General features: G+C 37.0%; 1 protein-coding gene across 5 annotated transcripts in view; it reads right to left on the reverse strand.

Moving 5' to 3' along the window:
• Positions 1 to 16770, reverse strand: part of LIN52 (lin-52 DREAM MuvB core complex component) — a 97986-nt gene that overhangs the window by 73079 nt on the left and 8137 nt on the right. For all 5 annotated transcript variants that reach the window (XM_012741902.3, XM_012741918.3, XM_012741928.3 and 2 more), the window contains exons 3-5: positions 16456 to 16493; positions 12757 to 12823; positions 8569 to 8652 (exon numbers count right to left, since the gene is read on the reverse strand). In XM_012741902.3, coding sequence (XP_012597356.1) covers positions 8569 to 8652; positions 12757 to 12823; positions 16456 to 16493 — 189 coding nt within the window. The remainder of the gene's footprint in view (positions 1 to 8568; positions 8653 to 12756; positions 12824 to 16455; positions 16494 to 16770) is intronic.

Raw genomic sequence — 16770 nt, forward strand, 5'->3', positions numbered from 1 at the left:
ACAATATATGGAGAGGCCATATCATAACAATTTCCTGACTAGTTCTAGGTAGCTACCTGAATGAAATGGCACTACTATGGAAGAAAACTATACAAAAGTAAGTCAGGTGTGTGCAGCAGTATATGCCTGTAGTCCCAGCTACTCTGGAGGCTGAGGCTGTAGCATCACTTGAGCCCAATAGTTCAAGGCTGTGGTGTGCTAAGAAAACACCTGTGAATAGCCACTGCACTATAGCCTGAGACCCCATTTCAAAAAAAAAAAACCAAAAAAACTCCTCTTAGAGGTTTAATGATCTGTTAAAGAATATAGAGACTTCACAAATCCATGTATGAATTTATGGATATCCCATTTCACACATTCATTTCCCTGAGATCAAATAACTTACCATTTACTATAAACCTTACCTGTTGCCTAGGTGATCTGACTGAACCAGACAAGAGCAATGCTTTCATCCTATTAATAACACAAAGCTTTACAAATGACTTATCTATGAAGGAACATGTAAAAGAGTCATGTGATTTTTTGTTGTTATTGTTAACCAGGTTATCTCTTCTTCTGACTTCCCTGTCATTAACCAAGTTCAAAACATCACAGTAAACTCTAACTTCAGCTTCTCCCCTTACATCCATCCAGACATTTTAACTAGTCCTAAAAATTACAAATCAGAAACATCTACCATCAGTGCACTTCTTCCTACTCTCACTGCCACCATCTATTTAAGCTTTCAATCCTTCATCCTAGACTCCCACAACAACTTCCTGCCTTTCATCTCTCCATCCACCCCATCCTATGCATCAACGCCTCCTAAAGGTGTGTGTCTTCCCTACTCAAAAATCTTCAGTGGTAAAACTTCTTTCTCTTTTCTCTCTCTCTCTCTCTCTTTTTTTTTTTTTGAGACAGAGTCTCGCTTTGTTGCCCAGGCTAGAGTGAGTGCCATGGCGTCAGCCTAGCTCACAGCAACCTCAAACTCCTGGCTCAAGCAATCCTCCTGCCTCAGCCTCCCAAGTAGCTGGGACTACAGGCATGCGCCACCATGCCCGGCTAATTTTTTGTATATATATTAGTTGGCCAATTAATTTCTTTCTATTTGTAGTAGAGACGGGGTCTCGCTCTTGCTCAGGCTGGTTTTTGTTTTTTTTTTTTTGAGACAGAGTCTCACTTTATTGCCCAGGCTAGAGTGAGTGCCATGGCGTCAGCCTGGCTCACAGCAACCTCAATCTCCTGGGCTCAGCGATCCTACTGCCTCAGCCTCGCGAGTAGCTGGGACTACAGGCACGAGCCACCATGCCCGGCTAATTTTTTGTATATATATTTTTAGTTGGTCAATTAATTTCTTTCTATTTTTGGTAGAGACGGGGTCTCACTCAGGCTGGTTTTGAACTCCTGACCTCGAGCAATCCGCCCGTCTCGGCCTCCCAGAGAGCTAGGATTACAGGCGTGAGCCACCGCGCCCGGCTCTTTTTTTTTTTTTTTAATTTGAGAGAGAGGGTCTTGCTTTGTCACCCAGGTTAAAGTGCAGTGGCATCATCATAGCTCACTGTAACCTCCAGCTCCTGGGCTCAAGCAATCCTCCTGTCTCAGCTCCAATCCCAAATAGCTGGGACTACAGGCATATACCACTACACCCAGCTAAGTTTTCTATTTTTTGCAGAGATGGTCTTGGTCTTGCTCAGGTTGAGTTGTAAAAATTCTAATGACACAGAAAATGTGTAAGATAAATAAAAAATTTTAAAAAGCACAGGCTAAAACTGTATACCTATACTATATTCTTAGTTATGCTAAAAAGCATGTCCATATGTATGTGTGCAAGTATAAATGTAAACACACACATCCATACATAAAGGGAATAAAAGGGGGCCAGGAAACATATCATATGTTAACAGTGGTTATATCTTAGTTGTAAGGCTATGGTGTTTTGTTTCTTTTTACTTTATTCTTTATTTTTACAATAAATAAATTTGTAGTAAATCCTCTTTTAGAAAAGTGTCTCTCTATAATCTATAATGAATACACAGTTAATGTTATAGCATTAAAATACTTCTTAAAGAACATTTCACATGTTCCCCATTACCATGGAGTCTAACTCCTCATCCCTGAGGAGTTCAAGGACCTCCTCAATCTGGCCCATATCTCCTTCATAGTCTTAGTCCAATGGTCCCTACTATAACCTGGGGTCCTCTAGGACCAGATCTAACCACATTGTTCCTTTAACATAGTTGTTGCTTTCAAACTCTTCTTTGTCCCTAATGTCCACTCCACCTGGAATATGTTCCCTTCCTGTTTCCACTCATCAAGATCCTGTGTGTTTTTTACAGTCTGTTTTCAATGTTCCAGAAATAGCAAATACTACTATGGCCCTTTCCCTTGTCCATAACTGATATCACTGACTGACTTCTCTGAATCCAGACTCCTTCTCAAAATTAAATGGTCCTAGGCAATCCTTACTAATCACTTCATATTGACATATAAAATGAAACTTATCTGCCATTCCTGTAGCAATCTGATGCAACTGACCTCTTCTCCCCTACCCACACAGTTCTTTCTACTCTTTGGAGCTTTTCTCCTCTACCTTCTATTAAGAATCACGCACTTAATTGTCTTATCTTCCTTTCCTACTAGATTTTAATCTGCACAAGAGCAGTATTATGTCTTATCATCTTCATATCCCGTACAGAGCCTTGTACAGAGCTGCTGAATAGGACACTTCATTCTTTTGCCATTATCTCATCACTCAAAATATTCTAAAGCTTTATTTCAATTTTGGTTTAAAGCAATTACATTTTTCTTAAAGGACTAATTAGTCTAAAGTTGTTTCATCAATTTTAGCTAACATTCCTGCTTTAATTTAATATGGCATTGTCTGATATCACATGATAACCAACAGAGTCTAAGGATACAAGATATGCTACTGGTAGGGGAGATGACTGAGATAAGAGAATTGAATCCATTTTGAGGGTATTATATTCAGATATAGAAGCTATTGAATTTAACAATTACATTTTTGGGAATATTTTTCTACCAGTCTCATTAAAAGCAAAATGCTATTTCTTACAAGAGAGAAACAAAGGACTATGAGTATCAAAAATACACATTGCTTAAGAAAGAAAATGTGTTTTTTAAAAAAAAGATGGAGAAATGAAAAGGAAAACAAAAAGTTAAAAATCGAGCAAGGTATCAACAGAGTTAGGCAAGTAGTCTGGTAAAATCACAAGAATTTTTTTACCTAAATCAGAAATCCAGTTCAAGAGATATGGGTAAAGGAAAAGCTAGTAGTACAGCAAGACTCATGCTGCCATCTAGAGGTTACAGACTAGATGATTTTTCTTCTCAATCAGTCAAGGGCTGTTAATTTAAGAGGTAAGACTGAACAGGCCTTATATGGAAGCCAAACAACCCTGATGTCAGGCCACAGGAAAAAAATATGCAGAGTATAAGAGTCATAGTTATTCTCTCCCTTCCTTCCTTCACAGATTACACTTACAAGTCAACAGAGCTAAGTATTCTTTAGAATTTTAGCTGGATGGGGAACAATTTCTAAATATGAACGGCCACTTTTTCAAATCACATGCCCAGAGGGTAGAGTAATCTATTATACCACAGGCTAGTTTGGAAGCAGAGGTTTTCTTTCGTACCATCACCAAGGAAAGTTGTATCAAATAGTTTCTGGTACTAACAACTTCATCGATGTTGATTAATGGGATGAAGTATCAAGTCTGAATGGGAAAGTCTCAATCTCTTTACAATAAAATGTTGCTTTTAAAAACAGTTAATGATAAGGGTCCACTAAAATTGCTAAATAAGCATGCAGGATTAGACTATGAATTAGCAGAAGAAACTACTTATATCAAAGTAATTGGAATTCCTTAAAACTTTTATAGCAGGCAATATGCTTAGTGTGACCTCATTTACATTAAAGGGCATCTACAAAAACCCCATAACTAACACCACACTTAATACTTTCTCACTAAGATCAGGAAGAAGTCAAGAATGTTTATCTTGCCATGTCTATTCAACATTGTACTGGAATTATTAGCCAGGGCAATCAGGCCTGAAAATGAAATAAAAGGCATATAAATTGGAAATGAAGAGTTAAAACTATCTTTATTTGCAAATGATGATTATGTATATAGCCCAGGCTATAGTGCAGTGATGTCATTTCATCTGAAGGAATCAACAGTTGATCATTCAGACAATCAGAAACTACACACTGGACACTTGCAATATGCCCAGTACTCCATGGGCTACAAAGGCTGTCTAAAAAGTTCTTAACCTTAAAAAATTATAATCTCAGCATCACCTTTCTTTCCAAAAAAAAAAAAAAAAAAAAAAAAAAAAAAAAAAAAAATTATAATCGATCCAAGGGATAAGACATATACCAAAAATATCCAAGAATGGTAAAAGTGCTTTAGAAATGAAGCAGATAAACTGCTCTAAGAACAATTTGAGAGGCCAGGAGAGAGAATTCACTTTCTAGATCACGGATGAAAAGGAAAGGCTGATAGAGAAAAATAAATAGCATGAACAGAACTAAGAGGATGGGAAAGTGTTCCAGAAAGAGTGAGTGTTTCAGATGGGGATACTGTATGGTGTTCTGAGAGAGGAGAAGTCAGTACAAAGAACAGAGATTAGGCTAGAGCTAAAAGCATAGAGATTTTGAATGTTGTGCTATGGAATCTGAATGTTATCCTATGGATAAGAAAGTACTCCCAATGACTTATGAGCAAAGGATATACAGAAGTAAATGGTACTTTAGAAAAATCAATCAGACAGTAATAAATAAGATGGACTGGAATGGGGTAGGTGAGAGGCAGGGATATCAGTTAGAAGTGACTGCAATATAGTTCTAGTAAAAGAGGAAAGACTCTGAACCCAGATGGAAACAGAAATTGAATTCTTTATATGTTAATGCAGAGTTTTATAATTTTTTGTATTTCTAGAAGTTTCAAGGGAATTTCATGTAAATTAACTGCCCAAATCAAGCCAAGGGGCCCTGATCATCTGAGAGGCTATAAATACCTCTATAAAAAAAGTTATTGCATTAGCCAGCTGCAGTGCCACATGCCTGTAGTCCCAGCTACTCGGGAGGCTGAGGCAGGAGGATTGCTCAAGCAGGAGTTTTGAGGTTACAGTGAGCTATGATTGCACCACTGTGCTCCAACCTGAGTGACAGAGCACCATCCTATCTCAAAAACAACAAAAAATTACTGCATTCCAAAATTTGCACACCAAAAGGGTTATCTGAGGCATCATAACCATGTACCAGATAAAAGGGTAGGGTTCATCTTCCAAAAGACACAACCTAGTCACTATCAGCCTTAGAAGGTTCATATGATTTCTACATTAACATTTAACAATGCTCTTGGGAAGTGAGAAACAATCATGTTTTGAAGACAAATATTTTTTGCATTTTTTTTCTTTCCATCATCTTTATCAGTGCAGATATTTGCATGAAAACAGGATCACTAGTCCTTGGGGATTCATCAATTCCTACTGGTTATTTTTCATCCATGTCATCCCCTCAATTAATGCAGGAAAGAGGATTGAGACATCGAAATACCAGATTAGGGTGTCAAGTAAAAGCCAACCCCTAGAGTAGATGAATAATCTGTAAGGACAAAAAAAATCTTATTTTTATGCAAATACACTATACACAATAAAACAAAGAGAGACTGTATCCAAGAAGTCCAATATATTCAATGTAATTCCAATTCTAAATTTAAAAACTATTTTCTTTATGTAGGCTAAATTTGATATGGTCCTAGAAAGTAATCAGTTCCAAAGCACTATAACAGAAATCAAACGGCTGAATTTTGAACTATAAAATAATTTTGAAAAATCTCAGATGTGTTCATGGGACTCTGGCAGAAACAAGCATTTCTCCTGTACAATTTTGGTTCAGTGCTGAAGGTGGCTGAATTAGATGACTTCAAATCCTCACCTCCCAAAGTCTTAAGTTTTTAGAAATATAAACATTTAAGAGTAATAATGGCTTTAATTGTGTGGATTAAAAAAAAAACCACCAAGTTTTTGATTGTGTGGAAAGTTATTAAGATAGACTTTACTGATGCTTAGGGAACTAACTCATTATTCTAAAAACCAATAAATAAAGAAAAAGAATAATTTATCTTGTCATTCTAGTAGGAAAGCTTTCAAAGTGATCAAATAGTTGATAAGATAAAGTCCTTTATAAAGAAATTCTAGCCAATAAGAAGGAATAGCAGAATTAGAATATCATGATCTTACAACCTATAACAAAATAGTGGATCTAGAACAGTGATCAAAAACTGCTACCTGGGGTGTAGGGCTGATGAAGAATTTTCCAATGAATAGATCAGACTGATAATACCTTTATCAACTATTAACTTTAATATCACCAAAAGAGAGATGGCAGACATAATTTACCCTCTGATGGATGTACACAATACCACCTATGAAATATTCTTGCCAAAAATAAAAAATAAAGCCTGTATCTATGCAAGCTTCTAGATCTATCAGGAAATAAAAAGGGATAGACGAACATGTCAAGTATGACCACACATGGATGTAATCGACAAAATCCAGAATTTGGAAACTCTACAGAACAAATGACTAGGTTTAATAAATAACAAGGGAAAATAAAATGTAGGTGGAACTATGACAGATAAAAAAGATTTAAAGCTGGGGGCAGTGGCTCATACCTGTAGTATGAGGCTTGGACTATAAGAAAGTCCAGGAATTTGAGGTTGCAGTGAGCTATGATGATGCCACTGTACTCTATAGCCTGGGCAACAAGGGAGGGAGGGAAGAGAGGGAGAGACAAAGAGGGCTAAGGAAGAAATGACTGTTAGTAAAAAAAATTAAATTTTAAATTGAAATGTTAAATTTGGCAGTAACTTAAATCAATGATGTGAACAAATTCACTACATGCTCTAATGAAACAACAAAAACAACTTACAAAACTATTTTTGGGATTGTTCCAATCAGTGCAAAACCCGTATTTTTTTTTTTTTTTTTGAGACAGAGTCTCACTTTGTTGCCCAGGCTAGAGTGAGTGCCGTGGCATCAGCCTAGCTCACAGCAACCTCAAACTCCTGGGCTCAAGCGATCCTCCTGCCTCAGCCTCCCAGGTAGCTAGGACAACAGGCATGTGCCACCATGCCCGGCTAATTTTTTCTATATGTATTAGTTGGCCAATTAATTTCTTTCTATTTACAGTAGAGACGGGGTCTCGCTCTAGCTCAGGCTGGTTTCGAACTCCTGACCTTGATTGAGCAGAGCAATCCGCCTGCCTCGGCCTCCCAGAGTGCTAGGATTACAGGCGTGAGCCACCGCGCCCAGCCCAAAACCCGTATTTTTGAAGAAAATTATAAATTATAGAAGTACTCTCAAAATTGTGGATTTATAAAGGTTTCAGGTAGTACCCTTGAAAACAAGGGTCTAACCACTGTATTTATGTTGAGTATCTCTTCTTTCAATTACAAAGTGAGAATTTTCTACAATTCCTTTTCCAGTTTTGTTTTTTTCCTATTTTTCTTCTTCAGCACAGCGGAATGTCAAACGACCTTTTCCAGTTTTCTAATGCATGCAGTGGAAGAGACACAATTTATAAAAAAATAATTTAAACTAAAAAGAATGAAGAACAGACAGGCATACATGAGAAATTTTAAAGCATTATTCAGGGTAAAAGATATGTTCTTGGTCTATATCCCTTCCTTTGGGACACTAATCCATCCTTCCCATTCTATGTGATTTGGGTCAGAGCAACCCCTCAAATATCTGCATCTGCACCCAGGACCTAAGCCCCGTCCATCAGAGTGCTCCATGCTAGCTGGCCAAAGGACTGGTTCAAGAATGGGTAGGTGAGCCAAGATAGAACAGACAGAGTTTTCCTCAAGAACTTTCTTTTGGAACATTCAGAAAAGATATTCTTTCTTCCTTTGGGATAATGAGACTTAAAGACACATTAACTGGACCTCCTTTTGGCCACCTTCCCCAGTGCTAAGAAAAAGCAATCTGCAGCAGCAACAAATAGAAGACTAATGCATGAGTACTGCAAAGCCTGAGATGCAAAACAAAAGCAAGAACAATAGCACCCAGGAATATTTATTCAGGACAACTTCAATCTGTGCTCTGAAGTTACAATCCTCAAGCTTGGCCCAAATAAACTCTCTACTTAAATTTAAAACAAACAAAGAAACAAACAAAAACTAAACAATATATCCCAATGACATCATTAAGTGTCATGGATCTAGATATCCTCAAAGCTATTTCTACCCCTAGACTTTTAGTTTATGTGAACTAACAAAGTCTCCCTTCTGCTTAATCTAGTTTGAGTTGACATTCTATTGCTTAAAACAGAAAGGGTTGCAATATACTATTTATTACTGCATAGATAAAAATAATTTGTTACCTAGTAAATTCAGTAATTATTCCAGCATGCTCTATCATAAAAGGCACAATTTAGATTACATTGACCTCTTACCTTCAGAAAACTTATCCTCTCTCTAAAGATACGTTCTGAATTATAACCAGAACTTATCATGAAATACACAGCATGTAACCCTGAATAAATATGATCTGGGTACTCACACTCATCCAGCCCCAACTGGTAGGCCAAGTTCTGTAGACCTCGTACCTTCTCCATCAAATTAGCCGTGGTGAGGCTTCCCAGTTCTGAAACAGAATCATTTATCTCAATACCAATTCTTTCCAGTATTCTCTAGTAACAACTTATTCAGGTTGGGAATCCTTGTTGTTTAATTCCTATTGAATAAGTAGACGATAGATCCTTATATCTTCTCCCCCAATCTTACACACACACACACACACACACACACACACACACACACAGAATCAGGGAATTTTTCCACTACTGCAAAATGCCTCAGATGAGCTTATCCACTTAATGAGAAAAGAATTAGCATAAATATAATAACAAATTAAGTGTTTCATTCCAAGGATCTTCTTAAAACATTCATTATGACTATCATACAAAATGCACACACCATTAAAATATGAAACTTTGTGATTTGACATAGCATTGAGAAAGCCTTGCATAGGATTTCTATTTTGCAAAATGGACATTGTCTCCACTGTCATTTTTAAGTCCCCATTCTTTTTTTTCCACATCTCAGTACACACCAGAGGACACATTATTTCAATTAACAATAAAATAGCAACAAAACACTTACTGTTCCTCATTTCCCTAAGTTTAGAAAACAAAGACTAAATATAAATCTAAACTTTCCCTTCAAATCAAATACCTATAAAAATGTTTAAGTTTACAAAGTAAAAAAACAATATACTTAAAAACTTACTTTCCTAGATTTTCATGTAAATAGTACCCAATCCCTTGTAGGTTTAAGACATAGGTCAGTTAGCATAAAATATAACGCTATGATCCTTCACTAAAAATCTAAAGTTTCCTTAGGAAATACATGCTGATGGGATATTATATAAATGTCTGTTTGGAACATTAAAACAATGAACCTGAAATGCCCTTGAGACTTAATTTTTCCATGGTTGGAAGAGGGGATCTGCACTTCAGCATTTCATGCAGAACAATGAATTACTTCTAAAATCAAATAAAGGTGTTTTTTTCTCCCATTTATCATGCTGCCATCATTATCTATACTCAGCATAAGTGGACTTTCTTGACCTGTTCCACTGCTTAACAGCTCAAGAATCCCAGGTTTTTACCTTAATTTCAGTCTATTACCTCACAACCATCATGAATCTCATCACCAGGAAGATGATAAAATAAATAAATAAAGTAGAGCAAAATCATGGAAAATTAATGTTTTTTAATTTGAATTTCCACTTTGTGATTGAGTTCCAAATCATTTGTCAAACAACAATATTCACTACTTATAGTATTCTTTATGGAAGAAATTGATGGGATAGAAAGAAATAAAAAACAGGTCTTAACCCATTAAGGCATTGTCATAAATAGTACTGACAACAATAAACGGCAATAAATCCTAACTAAGGCACTTGTGTTACAGTGGAAAGAAACTAGACTTAAAATAAAAGATTACAGTTAAGATTTTAACTCTTTCTAACATATTTTGGTTAAGTTAACTTTTGAACCTTGGATATCATCATACCTAACTCACAAGACCTTTATGAGAATTAAATGAGAAAGTTGATGTTAGAGCTTTTTGTTAACTGTAAATGTTATACAAAAATATTTTTCCAATTACATAAATCAGTCACAGAGATAGAGCAGAGAAACAAGAGAAAAGAGCAAAGCCTACAAGAGATGTGGGATTATGTGAAGAAACCTAATGTGAGGGTCATAGGGTTGCCAGAAGGGGAAGAAGACAACACTCAAGGGTTGGACAAGCTATTTGAAGATATAATAGAGGAAAATTTCCCAGGCCTTGCTAAAAATTTCGATATACAAGTTCAAGAAGCTCAAAGGACCCCTGGGAGAGTCAATGCAAACAGGAAGACGTCACGACATGCAGTCATTAGACTGACCAAAATATCAACTAATGAGGCCCTCTAAGAGTTGTAAGATGAAAGAAGCAAGTAACATACAAGGGAAAGCCAATTCGAATAACACCAGACTTCTCTACTGAGACTTTACAAGCAAGGAGAGACTGGGCCACCATTCTCACTCTTCTGAAACAGAACAATGTCCAGCCTAGAAATTTATTCCCTGCAAAACTAAGTTTTGTATATGAAGGAGAAATCAAGACATTCTCAGATAAGCAAAGACTGAGGGAATTCACCAAGACAAGACCAGCCCTTCAAGAAGTACTCAAAACAGTGTTACCCATGGATCAGCACAATAAACACTCACAAATGTAAATCTACTCAAAGCTAAAGATCAAAGCCCAGATACCACAATGGCTCAAGAGAGAAAACAAAGCAACAAAGTTCAACCCAACATAATGAACAGAAATCTTCCCCACCTAGCAGTTATCTCAATAAATGTGAATGGCTTGAACTCCCCACTCAAGAGACATAGGCTGGTTGAATGGATAACAAGACACAAGCCAAGTATCTGCTGCCTTCAGGAAATACATCTAACCTGCAAGGACATTGGCCTAGGCAAAGAATTTATGAAGACCCCAAAGGCAATCACAACAGCAACAAAAATAAACAAATGGGACCTAATGAAATTAAAAAGCTTCTGTACAGCCAAAAGAAACTGTCAAGAGAGCAAACAGACAACCCACAGAATGGGAGAAAATTTTTGCAAGCTACACATCCGATAAAGGGCTGATAACTAGAATCTATTTAGAACTCAGGAAAATCAGCAAGAAAAAATCAAGCAACCCTATCAAAAAATGGGCAAAGGACATGAATAGAAACTTCTCAAAAGAAGACAGAATAATGGCCAACAGGCATATGAAAAAATGTTCAACATCTCTAATTATCAGGGAGATGCAAGTCAAAACCACAATGAGATATCACTTAGCTCCAGTGAGAATGGCCTTTATCAAAAAGTCCCCAGGCAACAAATGCTGGCATGGATGTGGAGAGAGAGGAACACTCCTACACTGCTGGTGGGACTGCAAACTGGTTCAACAACCTCTGTGGAAAGCAATATGGAGATACCTCAAAGCGATACAAGTAGATCTACCATTTGATCCAGCAATTCTACTACTGGGCATCTACCCAAAAGATCAAAAGTCACTTTATGAAAAAGACACCTGCACTCAAATGTTTGGAGCAGCATAATTCACAATTGCAAAGCTATGGAAACAATCCAAGTGCCCATCAATTCATGAGTGAATTAATAAAATGTGGTATATGTATACCATGGAGTAGTACTCAGCTTTAAGAAACAGCGGTGATATAGCACTTCTTGTATATTCCTGGATAAAGCTAGAACCCATTCTACTAAGTGAAGTATCTCAAGAATGGAAAAACCGGCGGGTGTGGTGGCTCACGCCTGTAATCCTAGCACTTTGGGAGGCCGAGGCGGGCGGATTGCTCAAGGTCAGGAGTTCAAAACCAGCCTGAGCGAGACCCTGTCTCTACCAAAAATAGAAATAAATTAATTGACCAACTAAAAATATATATACAAAAAATTAGCCAGGCATAGTGGTGCATGCCTGTAGTCCCAGCTATTGGGGAGGCTGAGGCAGTAGGATCGCTGAGCCCCGGAGATTGAGGTTGCTGTGAGCCAGGCTGATGCCACGGCACTCACTCTAGCCTGGGCAACAAAGTGAGACTCTGTCTCAAAAAAAAAAAAAAAAAAAGAATGGAAAAACCAGCACCACCACATGTACTCATCAGCAAATTGGTATTAACGGATCAACACCTAAGTGGACATATAGGAGTAACATTTATTGGGTGTCAGGAGGGTGGGAGGGAGGGGGAAGGGAGGGGTATATACAACCACAACGAGTAAGAAGTGCAACATTTGGGGGATGAACATGCTTGAAGCTCTTACTCGGGGGGGGAGAGGGGGCATAAGCAATACAAGTAACTTTAACACTTGTACCCCCATAATACGCTAAAATAAAATAAAAAAATAAAAAAAAATTTTTATTCCCAATAATTGCATTATATACAAAATTAATATTAAAATAATTTAGCAGCAGAATTGAAGTGACTAGAGTCTTGAATTGGCAAGAGTTCTACACATGGCAAAATTAGAGAAAGGCATTCCAGAAATGAAAAACTATAAATAAGGAGGGCCAAGTGGGTGGGTAGTATGAAGCCAAGAAGTAAGGAAATAGTAAGAGAAAAACTGGAAAGGCGGTTTGTAGAAGAACATAAATATCTAGTTAAAAATTAGAGGTCACCAGCATTGCTTACCTTTCAACATGTCGATATCATCACGTTCTATCTCAGCCATCCATTTGGGTGGAGAGCTAGTAATAGGCTGTCAGAAAATAAGAATATATCCATTCAGATACTGTGAAGAGACCCTACTCTTTCTTCTTACAAGAAATGTTGGAGCCCCAGAAGTGATCTCCTGGCCGGAGGCTGCTGCCTACCCTAGAACAACAGGAAGAGTCTAAAGATTAGATTGTAAGAAAACAAGCTACACTTCACAGACCTGTATTACAGGTACTTCACCAGTATGTAAGACACAAATCTCATATAGCTAGTACTTTGATTTTTGAAAGATGCCTGAATTGTGTGCAGTTACTTGGGCAAGTGGGTCAGGACCCTGTCATGAGACAGGTGAAAGGAAAAAAATCCATTACAGTATTTTCTCTAGCAACAAATAAGATGTGATGACCAGAGGATAGTGAAGTATACCAAATGGGTGATGTCAGTCAAAGGACAACAGAGTATCTTTACTCCAGACAGGCCTCAGATATACGATATATTAGGATGTGAAAAAGAGGTCTCAAATTTATGTGGAAGGGAAAGTAGACTATGGTAAATACACAGATAAAATGATGTGAGGCGATAAGCCACAAAAATCATAGCTGATAACATTACATTGGATGACTTTTTTTTGGCCATTGGTTGGTATACTTTCCTTTCCAAATCAGGTACAGTCTTTAAAGTTTCTAAGAACAAGAATTAACATACTCTTTTTTATATATATATGAAAAAAAGAGATGTTGCTTGTGACACAGACTTAGGTTTTTAAAAATACTGGCAAATTATAATTTCAAAAACCTGGATTTCTCTAGGATCTGACTTGGCCTAAAATAATTACCTTATAAACTAACACTGCGTATCTTTAAAGTCAGTCTCAGAGAAATGATCTTGGAAGAATTAGGTATGACTACTACTATTAGGTGAGACTGATTCATGAATAACAATTTAGTATAGCAATGAAAGAAATTACTTGAAATTCAGTTTTGGTGAAAGCCTCCAACTGAACAGTTTGAAATACTAGTCAGTTAGTAACTTTCTCTGGCAGAGGAAAAGATTCAAGGAATAATCAAGAATGAGAAAATCCTCAGTATAAGTGAGAGAAGACTGGACTGGTCATCATATAAAATTTCTTAATTATTATGGAAGTTTTAGAAAACTTAGAATTTTAAGTTTTCTCATTTCTTTCTTTCTTTCTTTTTTTTAGAAATAGGGTCTCACTCTGTAGCCTAGTCTGGAGCACAGAGGCATAATCATAGCTCACTGCAACCTTGAACTCCTAGGCTCAAGCAATCCTTCCACCTCAGTCTCTCAGGTAGCTGGTCCTACAGGTGCACACTACCATGCCTGCCTAATTAAAAAAAATTGGAGGGCTGAGTATGGTGGCTCACGCTTGTACTCTAGCATTCTGGAAGGCTGAGGGAGGTAGACCACTTGAGGTCAGGCATTCAAGACCAGCCTGAGCAAGAGTGAAACCCCGTCTCTACCAAAAATGGAAAAACTTAGCTGGTTGTGGTGGTATGTGCCTGTAGTCCCAGCTGCTCAGTAGCTGAGGCAGGAGGACTGCTTGAGTCCAGGAGTTTGAGGTTATAGTGAGCTATGGTTGGGCCATTGTACCCCAGCTTGGGCAAGAGAGTGAGGCCCTCTCTTAAAAAAAAGAAAAAGTAAAAAAAAATAAAAGATGTTGGCAAGGATGCGGAGAAAAACAAAATTCAAAATAATATATATGTCATATTTCTAGGGAAAATGTACAGATATTTAATCATATTTTTTAAATTATCATACTCTAATAAAGTATTTTTTAAATCATACTTATTTATATGTATAACTTAAAATATTTAGTTGTAACCAAATATGATTAGCTAAACTGAAAAGTAAGTATAGGTGAGAATGGAAGAAAATTAAATTATACTGTCTACTCAATCTATTAGGCAAAAGCTGCTCTAACAATAACTATCCAACAAAATAACAAAAAGAAAAAACAAAGAAATAAAAAAAAATAAAATAATAATAGCTATCCTGGCTGGGTGCAGTGGCTCATGGCTGTAATCCCAGCACTTTGGGAGGCTAAGGCACGAGGATCACTTGAGGCCAGGAGTTCGAGAATAGCCTGGTCAACAAAGCAAAACCCAATCTCTACAAAAAATTTTTTAAATAGCTGACCATCATGATATGTGCCTGTAGTCCCAGCTACTAGGAGGCTGAGGCGGAAGGATCGCTTGAGCCCAAGAGTTAGAGGCTGCTGTGAGCTATGATCGTGACACTGCACTAGACCCTGCAGGACAAAGTGAGACTCCTATCTCTAAAAAAATTAATTAATTAGTAATAATAATAGCTACCTTGTATTGTTTATTATGTCCTAAAACACTATGCAGTGTTTTACTTGCATTATGGCATTCTATAGTAAGAATTCTATAAGGTAGTTTCAGATGAGAAAACTAAGGCTCAAAACTGTTAGGAAACTTGCTCATGTCACAGATAGTTAAGCAATAGAGTCAGAACTCAAACCCAGGTACGTCTGACTCCAAAACTTATGCTACCCACACTCCAGTTTAGGCCTTACAGGACACCAAAGGAGCACAAGTACGAATACCTAGCTTTTGAACAAATGAAAGAAGCTACAAAGTCAGACTCCCTCTGAACAAATACTCTGATGGGAACTGAAAAGATCAGGCCCAAAGGGGCCTTAATATTTAACTCAGCACTTTTAGCTCTAAATAATGAGTAGAGAATGGTAAGCATCCAGTAAGATACTGTGAAAGTTACACTACAATCCCCAATGGCATAGTTTAAAAGAAAGTGCATGGGCTTTGGAATCAGACAGACCTGTGTTCAAATCCTGGTCTTTACTTACTAGGCCTAGAGCAAGTAACTTGGCTTTCAATTTTTGCTATTATTCAGGGCTTTGAGCATTGGGTTCAAATAAGAATGACGTTAAGAGTGTGGATACTAGTAATCAGCCTAATAGACTCAAAGCCTGGTTCTCTGCCACTTATAGTTGCCCTTGGGTAACTTATTAACCTGTCTGTGCTTATTTCCTTATCTGACAATGATAATAATAGTACCTATACCTTATATGGTTTTATAAAGATTAAATAATATAAATAAAGTACTTAGAACAGTGCCTGGCACTTAGTAAGCACTATGAAAGTATTAGCTAATATTATTATCATCATATTTTCCTGGTTGAGAGCATCAAGCACAATGACTGCCACCCTGGAACTGGAAGTCTCTAACGCTAATGGATGTTTTTCTTCAGGTTTCAGATGGAGCACTGAAAAATTCCAAAATCCTCTAAGGAAGTGTAAGTTAAGATCATAAAGAACTACATAAACAAAAGAGAAAAGCTTCAAAATTATAGTTTGGGAAAAAGAATACTGATTTGGGTATTACATTAAATAATTCAACTGCCACACCTTACAAACTTTTCAGGTTGACAACAAAGGTTAATAGACAAAGGTCAAAATGTCAAAATAGAGCATCTGGACAGAGGTAGGCAAAATCATCAATTAATATGATGACAATATAAACAAATTTATAGGGCTGGAGTTATAAAATGATTTGAAGGCTATGACATTATTCTTGAAAATAAAGATATAAGAGAGGTTTGAGCATTTACTCAGGAACAAAACTTTCGATCAACTTCATTAGGTATTTAATCTTATTTAAGATATTACTTACACTTTTAAAGGAAGCTGCAAATTCAGCAACACCTGGTACTAAAAATAAAAAAAACAACATTATTCATTCAATATATGAGTGCTTAGGCATAGAGGATTCAAATAATAAGAAAACAGCCTTGCCTTCAGGAGCTTATAGTCTGAAAGAGGAGAGAGAGTAAATCAGTATCTATATTATTGTTTAAGCATCCAAGAAAGATGCCAGGTGCTATGGAAGGATAAAAAATGAAACTCTAAATTAGAACCAGGAAGCAGGAAAAGCTTCTTAGAAAAAATAATGCCTCAACTTTGAAGGACCAGGAGTTAGCTGGTTGGG

This window comes from Microcebus murinus, chromosome 6 (assembly GCF_040939455.1).
Source record: "Microcebus murinus isolate Inina chromosome 6, M.murinus_Inina_mat1.0, whole genome shotgun sequence".
Lineage (NCBI taxonomy): Eukaryota > Metazoa > Chordata > Mammalia > Primates > Cheirogaleidae > Microcebus > Microcebus murinus.